Source organism: Stylophora pistillata, chromosome 11 (genome assembly GCF_964205215.1).
Source record: "Stylophora pistillata chromosome 11, jaStyPist1.2, whole genome shotgun sequence".
In the NCBI taxonomy this organism is placed as follows: domain Eukaryota; kingdom Metazoa; phylum Cnidaria; class Anthozoa; order Scleractinia; family Pocilloporidae; genus Stylophora; species Stylophora pistillata.
Window position 1 is genome coordinate 28,553,068 of NC_142529.1, and position 9,267 is coordinate 28,562,334.

The following is a 9,267-nucleotide window of genomic DNA, read 5'->3' on the forward strand; positions in this document are numbered from 1 at the left end:
AATGTTGGCACGACCACAAACTTTACGGGGAAAACAAACAATCTGTTCTTGCATTTTAAATATGTAAACTCTTCTGAGGAAGTCTCCTTGTGATTATTATCAAAAGAACAACGTAAAAGCGACTGGCAAATTCTGTTGATACCAAATCTTTCGTTTGATATAACCTGCAAAACAAAGCTATCGCCCTTTAGTCTATAGATCGTAGAGGAGGGGTGTCCTTTTGGCAGTACACATGGATTTGATCTCGGTTAGAAGAAAGGATCTGGAGAATGATGACAATATTGAAATTGTAATGGTGGAAATTTGTCAATTCTCGAAGGATAACGTTTTATTTGGAGTGTGCTACAGATCCCCTAGAGCTGATGTGGAATGTTCGCTCAAATTACGTCAATGTTCGGAGAGAATTGAAACGACTAGATTTGCTACCTCTACCTTGTGGGCGACTTTAACTTCCCATGCATAGACTGGCATAGCTTAACTGCTACCTCAAGCGATAAGTGTACTGCTGATTTTTGTGATATGCTTAATGATAATTTTTTGGTTCAATGTAATTTCAATCCAACAAGAATGCTAAATGAAGCTGATGGCAATATACTTGATTTAATCCTGACTAAAACTCCTGATACGGTTAGTAATGTTGAAGTACTGACTGATCATTTTAATTTTGATCATTTTCGTGTTAGTTTCAATATCAAACTCCTATCTGGTCGTCCTCGTAAGTCTGTCTCAAGGACAAACTACAACTTTAAAAAGGCAAACTTTATTGAACTGAATGAATTATTGAAGTACATCCCTTGGAATTGTGCTTTTTTGGTAGAGGATGTGGATATTTGTACTGAAAGAGTCAACGACTTATTACTAGCTCCAGCAGTTTTGTGCATTACAACCTTTACTGTGAAAAAGAAAATTAATCCCCCATGGATCACAAGTGATATTCTTAAGAAGGTCAACAAGAAAAAAAGGTTATGGAGAAAACTAAAGGTTCGTCCATCAGAAGCCCTTAGCCGAAAGTTTAAGGAGTTAAGAAGATCTGTCAAACAGTTACTAAGATCTGAATACAAACGATATCTGCAGCATCTGTCCAGTCAACTTAAGATAAACCCGAAACGATTTTGGAGCTACTACTCAATCAAGTCAAACTCAAAACGGCTTCCAGATGTAAACACTTACAACAGAAGATCTGCGACAAAACCTCAAGAGCAAGTCCACTTATTTAATATTCACTTTCACTCAGTTTTTCAGCGTAAACAGAGTACTGGGATACCAGCCCCAATATAAACTAACATACAAGATCCAAGTACTGATGTCATTACCAACTATGTGGCTTGTGACACTAAAGAAGTTGGAAAACTTCTCAAAGGTCTTAATGCTAATAAGTCTTGTGGGATTGACAATATACCTACTCGTTTACATAAAGAGACTGCTGATACATCTGCAGTTCCTCTGAGTATGCTTTTCAATTTATCTTTCAAACAGTGCTGCCTACCTAAATTATGGAAATCAGCTAATATCACACCTATTCATAACAATGGTGATCATGAGCCTGTAGAAAATTATAGAGGCATTTTGCTTCTATCCATCATTCGGAACTGCCAGGAAAGAATGGTGTACAATGCTATTTACAATCAAGTTATCAGTTTTGTGCACGATTCCCATCACGGATTCCTCACCGATCGTAGCTGCACTACTCAACTACTCTTGGTACATTATGATTGGTTCAAGGTTTTGGATAAGAGTGGCCAAGTCAATGTAGTGTTTATAGACTTTTCAAAGGCCTTTGACCTTGTCTGTCATGACATTCTTTTAGCCAAGCTTTATAAATATGGTGTCCACGGGGACTTGCTCAACTGGTGTAGGCATTATTTGACAGAACGTCAGCAGCGTATAGTAGTCAAAGGAGAGGCTTCCGATTGGTTAACCGTAACCTCTGGTGTCCCACAGGGTTCTTTGTTGGGACCATAAATTCTTCACAATATACATCAATGATTTACCAGCGGTAATTAGTAAGAACATCTCAATTGCATTATATGCTGATGATAGCAAAATGTATAGGGTTATTAATACTCAAGAAGATCTGTCCTCTTTTCAAAGTGACATTGATAAAATATCAGATAGGTGTGAGATGAACAAGATGACAATTAATACTAAGAAATGTAAGATCCTGCGAATAACCAGGAAAAAGGCACCCTTAGTTGGGGAGTATAACATTGAGGGTCAACCTTTGGAATGTGTTAATGTTTATAAAGATTTAGGATTGTTTACTGCTAGTGATCTCTCATGGAACCAGCATATAGATAGAATAACTGCTAAGAGCAATAGGGTTTTAGGGTTGGTAAAAAGGACTTGTAGGGACTTAAATGATGTTGAAACCATGAGAACACTTTATTGTAGTCTTGTGAGACCCTTATTGGAATATTCATGCGAAACTTGGAACCCTTATACTAAACGTAACATTGACAAATTGGAGGCTGTTCAGTGAAAAGCTACCAGATGGATCACTAGGTCTGATGATGATTATGGTACTAGACTATCTAAATTGAAATTGTAGCTATTATCTGATAGGCGTTTCATTAGGGATGTTACGTTTTTGTTCAATGTAATTAATGGCCATTATAACATAGACATTTCCAATAAGCTCATATTTTGTAAGGACAGAAGCATAATTTGAGGAAAAATGACACACAGGACCTTGTCCCAAATTTTAGCAGAACTAACGGTCTCAAATATAGCTTTTTTAACCGTATCGTTGGTGAATGGAATAGCTTACCTAATCACATTAGAGAATCAGATAGTATTGAAACTTTTAAAAAGAACGTTTTAAGTTTTATTAAGGATAAGGATAATTAGGGCATCTATTTTTATATTTCTATATAGTTTTGCTATATTAAATTTTTTTTAGTTAGAGGGGGCATCCCTTGTATGGTGCGTCAGCGCTTTTGGTTGTCTCCTTCTCCACAATTTTTCCTTTTATGGTTTTTATTAACCTTAATTGTAATTAATACTAATTGTTTGTGTATTCTTGTGGAGTGAATTTGTAATAAATAAATAAATAACCTGCAAACAAAGCAAACGCCCTTCAGTCTAAGCTACAAAATGATATCGTCAACAAATCTAACAGGAAGTGGGAAACAAACGAACACATTCAAAGAACTGTCATGTTCTTCCTCTTTGGTGGGTGGATTATAACAACAATTTATTTCTCTCTCAGCCATCAACATTCTCCTGTCCATCACAGCATTTCTCGGCAATTGTCTCATCCTTGTTGTTCTTCGCAAGGAATCTTCCCTCTTTTACCGTTGTCTGGCAACAATTGATCTATTGGTTGGTCTTGTTAGCCAGCCTCTCGCTGCTACTTATGGGATGTCTGTGGCTCGTGAACGATGGATTTTTTGTCGATACGCTTCTGGGACAACTTTCATAACGAGCTATACATTATGTTTGGTGTCTTTATTGACTATGACGGCCATAAGCGTGGACAGATTACTCGCCTTGTTGTTGGGGCTGAGATACAAACATACTGTAACTTTGAAGCGCACATATATTACTCTAGCTGCCTTTTAGGTTCTATCCATTGTCACTGCTCTAATATACATTTTAGATTATCGTATAACTATTTGGTATGGCCGTGTAGTTGGACCATCTTGCATAATTGTCTCAATCGCTTCGTACAGAAAGATTTTCAGCGTCCTCAATCGTCATCAGGCTCAGGTACAAGATCTTGTTCAACAACAGCCGAGCAAACCAAATGCACTGAACATGGCGCAATACAAAAAGGCAGTGTACAGTGCACTGTGGGTGCAGTTAGCATTAGTTGTTTGCTCTGCACCGATCAATTTAGTGGAAATTGTGATCGCTCATAGCAAACGATATCCACCATATTTAGTGGTCTTAAGGCAAATAGGAAGTTGCTTAGTTTTCTTTAACTTGACGTTAAACCCATTTTTTTACTGCTGGAAGATAATTGAGGTAAGACAAGCAGCAAAGCAAACAATTAGACAATCACTTTGTCCATGGAATTGACGGGTTGAAAGGTAAGGGTGAAAGCGTTGTCTTCGTATTTTCTTAACTCAACATACATCGTGCTCTACTTTAATGTATCAAGCACTGTGAAACAGAAAAATCGAAGCGCAGACGTCCTACATACCGTAACTCCTCTATCAAGTCCCCCCCGGTCTTCTTTCAGGTACTTTGGGGGCTTGGCTTATAAGAGGCTGGCCTGAATATAGGGGGGGGGGGGGGTGGGTTATTAATTTAATCCGATTTTTACTACCAGGATACAAAAGGATGTGATAAACCGTATATATTTATTCAAAATTGTTCTCACTTTACATTTTTTCAAATTGACAGAGTAAAAACCCTCAGTAAAGTGTGATGAGTTGTATGATTTGTCATAGTCATTGCTCTGTAGTTTCTGTATACCGTATTCTATTGATGCCAACCTGCTAACATCAATCAATCTACGTATGATGCACGATCCTCGCAGTAGATAGCGCTATTTAAGCAATAGCGAAATTCAGACCTGAAAAAAATCAGGCCTGTACGGGACTCGAACCACTGACCTCTGCGATACTAGTGCAGCGCTCTAACCAATTGAGCTAACAAGCCAACTGAGAGCAGGCCGTTAAGTTGATTCGTAATGAACCCGTGAAAGTGATAAATGAGATAGAATAAATATATGAAAATCATATATTGAACTGCGGTATTTGATACGTATGATGCACGATCCTCGCAGTAGATAGCGCTATTTAAGCAATAGCGAAATTCAGACCTGAAAAAAATCAGGCCTGTACGGGACTCGAACCACTGACCTCTGCGATACTAGTGCAGCGCTCTAACCAATTGAGCTAACAAGCCAACTGAGAGCAGGCCGTTAAGTTAAGTCCCGTACAGGCCTGATTTTTTTCAGGTCTGAATTTCGCTATTGCTTAAATAGCGCTATCTACTGCGAGGATCGTGCATCATACGTATCAAATACCGCAGTTCAATATATGATTTTCATATATTTATTCTATCTCATCAATCAATCTATCAATCAATCAATCAATCAATTGCCATAGTCAATTATAAATAACAAACTAAAATTACAGTACTTGATATTAAAATAAAGGTCGAAAGTAAAACTGAACGGTACGATGACTTTTAGTTTATAATTAACATTGTTATTCTTTTTCTTATTATTATTATTATCTTTATTATTATTTTCATCATTATTATCAATAATGTTATCATATTAATTAGTTCTTATTTCTAACTTAGAACAGACTCCCCTTAACAGGTGTCAACTTCTACCGGCTCCATACAAACGACTCATTCACGACATAAACATTACAAACGAACTGAACTGAACGACCTAACTTTACTGACGGATCGAAACAGACCAATCACGACCGACTTACGCCACTTGAGTCTTACCGCCAATAACATCACGGTAAAACCGCCTCCCGGTTAGCTCAATGGATAGAGCGCTAGACTGTAGTGCGGGAGGTCGAGGGTTCGAGACCCGGACCAACACTCAAGGTCTTAAAATAATTGAGAAGAATTTTCTACCTTTCTATAACATCAAGAAATGGTTAGATATTCTAGTCTTCTCGGATAGGGACGAATAAATGGAGGTCCCGTCTCCTGCAGGGTTGGGGCAGGAGACGTTAATTTCCCACACACGAGATTACTGAGTGATGGATGTCCTCCCTTGGGGTGGGATGGGTGGGTTAGAACAGCAGGTTCACATCAGTTATTACAGCTGCCAATTAATCAACCTGCTTAAACAAATAAATGAACTTCAAGCTTCAATCATTTTACACGAACTGAAATAAGAACATTCTACTGACAACAACTATTCACTTGACTCTGATGATGACTTCCGCACAGGTTGTCGAAACGTCAGTCACTACCACCGACAACAGTCCTTCTCAGGACTACACTCACCCCGACGATCACACCACACTTTAAAATGTTACCCCCGGGTTCAAACCATTTACTGCAGTATTATTATTGTTATCATTTTTTTATTCGTTATAATATCATCATTTTAAATAATATTTTTAACATCATCACTGTTAATGTCACTCGTAACACTGAGTGGATCGATTTCCGACCTCGACCCTAGACTAATTTGTTATTAAAACAGAATGTTCGTGAAGTTTCTATGGCACAGGAAGAATGTTAGGGTACAAGTACCTGCCGCATACATGACACCTTGTGTACATGTAACAACCAAGCTTTTACCTTATCCCAACTACTGTCAAACTGGGGAAATAATTACAAAAGTGTCACCACGCTCTCTCGTACGCGACTGAAATGATTTTTAGAGGGATAATCCTAAATAATTTTAATAGCTTGAAGCGAGGGCATGGTTGAATTTTGAGGGAAAATAGGTGAAATAGCCCAAAGTATTAATTTGGTTATGTGGCATTTCGTACCTGTCGAGTAATTGTTTCTGTTTCCAATTTTAGTCGGATGTTGGGTGCAAAGAAAAAAACCGGTAATGGGCTGTTATTTACGAAGTCTGCGTTCAAATAGTTTCCGACTAACTATTAACCTTTCATGTCGAATATTCAAGTTTCTGAGTAACTGTAATTGAGCAAAGCAGGTCAGTTACGTGATCGTGGCTTGGCGGGTGCTGTCAAGAAAAAAATGTCTCTTCAGATGCAATTACAAAAAGGCATAGAAAAAAAAAGACAAAACAAAACAAAACAACTGTTTATGAAGTCACGGAATGCTAAAAAAACATTTTCTAGCCTAAATACTGTCTCTCAACTTCAAGAAATGTGATAACGTTGGGTAGAATTTCATTTAAAATATCCTTTTCAGAAAACGGTAAGTTATTATTTCTCTTTTTAAGCTCGATCGCTCGCTTGAAATTGATTTTCGGAAGCAGAATATAAATAAAGGAAGAAATATTTTAAATTTACGCGTATTATCTACATTATTTGAGACATTTTGCATCAAAAGAGATACTTTTTTTATGCCATAAGAACTGACACAGTTTCACAAACGTCTGGTATGTCTTAAATGCTAAGGAAGACCTGCACTAGACATGTAGGTTTGGCAAAAACCTTTATAAGATGATAAAACTTCCTGTTTTTTTCATGTGAAGGCACTTTGCTGAGAAGCTTTCCCGGTGTAGAAGTTTGGTAGCACTCTTTCATATAGAAAAAACAAACAAAGGAAAAGATCGCACCATTCAAGGCTTAAAATTAATGATATCACTTATGGTTACGTTCTGTTCTTTTTAATAAAGACTTTTAAGTAAAATGTAACTTATGGCGAAAAAGTCCAGAGAACTTATAAGGAATCTAATAAGCTGCTAGTTACGCAGAAACTGGTTCCTCGCAAGGATGACAAAAAATGCAAAACACAGCGATACAATAGGATAAAAAGTGATATGCATCTTCATAAAAAGACAGTTTTCAACCACATTTAAAATGTGGTAACTGTTTTTGAAGTCAATATTCTGGATCTTAAAATCAAAGGAAGTTATAGGTGGTTTTGGTGCATAGGAGTATTCTAAAAGAAATGTTGCATGTTGCAATTTTAGATAAATTCAAGGAAAAAGGAAACGAACGTTTACTAAGCTTCGCTATAATGACGACAATAGATTTAAAAGGAGGTGGATCACAACTTCAAATATTTCAAGAAGAGCAATGCTCTCCCTCTTTGGTGGATGGGCTTGAACAAAAATCAGTTTCGTTCTTAGCGGTGCACATTCTCCTCTCGGCGACCGCTTTTCTTGGCAATTCCCTTATCCTTGTTGCCCTTCGAAAGGAATCTTCCCTTCATCCGCCGTCCAAACTGTTGTATCGTAGTCTGGCCATAACTGACCTGTTGGTTGGTCTTGTTAGTGAGCCTCTCTATGTTACTTATTGGATATTCTTGGTTCAGGAAAACTGGAGTCTTTGTCAATACGCAAGCAACGCAGCGTACATAGCAAGCTATGCATTATGTGGAGTGTCTTTGATGACGATGACAGCCATAAGCGTGGACAGACTTCTCGCCCTGTTGTTGGGGCTGAGATACAGACAAATTGTAACGTTGAAACGCACATACATCATTATAGCTACTATCTGGGTTATGTCCACTGTCGCTGCTACATGCTTCAAGTTAGATCATCGTATAACGCATTGGTCTGTATATATATCTATACCATTTTGCCTAGGTATCACAATCATCTCGTATACAAAGATTTTCCGCACTCTTAATCGTAATCAGGCACAAGTAGAAGGTCGTTTTCAACAACAGCCGGGCCAACTGAATGCACTGAACATAGCCCGATACAAAAAGGCAGTGTACAGTGCTTTGTCGGTGCAGTTAGCATTAGTAATTTGTTATGCACCATACTCAATGATTGTAGTTGTAATCGCAGACAGTAAAACACATTCGTCACACTTAGTAGTAATATGGAAACTAGCTGTTGCCTTAGTTTACTTTAACTCGACATTAAACCCATTTCTTTACTGCTGGAAGATTAGTGAGGTAAGACAAGCGGTAAAGCAGACAATAAGAGATGCACTATGCTGAGGTTAGAAATGATAATATGTGATTGCATGAGCAGTAATCGTGCATTGAAAAATTCAATGTACTTGTTTCAGTCCCATTGAGAACAGCCAAGGAAAAGTCGAGAAAATAAAAAACTCATTTTACTGACTGTACTATAGTAGAGAAACGTCTCTGGCTGGCATTCTTATGATAAAAAACGTCTTGCAAACGTCTTGCAAACGGATAGAAACATGTTATTGAGAAACTATAACAGAAGAAAATCAAATTTATTCCCTTATAACGATCAAGTTTCGACCAGGATCACAATGCTGTTGTCACAAGAGACCATTATGATGGGAATGTTCTTGTAGCTTTTGCCTTAAATCCGTGTGTAGCGTTATAAGATAACATACAAAAGAATGGGAAATCGCAATAACGATCGCATTTTGTTTCCTTTATTTATTATTGTTGTTTTTTTTTTCATTTTTAAGGCAAACATACATTATGGTGGAGCAGTCTAGGTAATTTTACAGAATCGTATAAGCTGAGAATTACTGAGAAATTGGATTCTCTAAAATAAAAGCAAAACCCAGCCATACAGTTAGATAAAAAGTAATATGTATCTTTACAAAACAGACACTTTTCATCTGCATTTCAAAACAAGAAACACTGCCTTCAGTTTATTTGGATCTTGGTACCAAATTAAGGTTTGGAAGTGTGGGTGAAGTCTAAATTAAACATTCCTTGCTGCAATTTTTAGCGGAGCCCATACTCATAGAAAAAGGTAGTAAA

At 37.5% G+C, this 9,267-nt stretch overlaps 1 protein-coding gene across 1 annotated transcript; it reads left to right on the forward strand.

Annotated features, from left to right (window-relative positions):
- Positions 1–7,584: 7,584 nt before the first annotated feature.
- Positions 7,585–8,517, forward strand: LOC148721015 (melanocortin receptor 5-like). Its single transcript, XM_088737733.1, has one exon. The coding sequence runs from the start codon at positions 7,585–7,587 to the stop codon at positions 8,515–8,517; it is 933 nt and encodes a 310-aa protein (XP_088593859.1).
- The last annotated feature ends 750 nt before the right edge of the window (positions 8,518–9,267 follow it).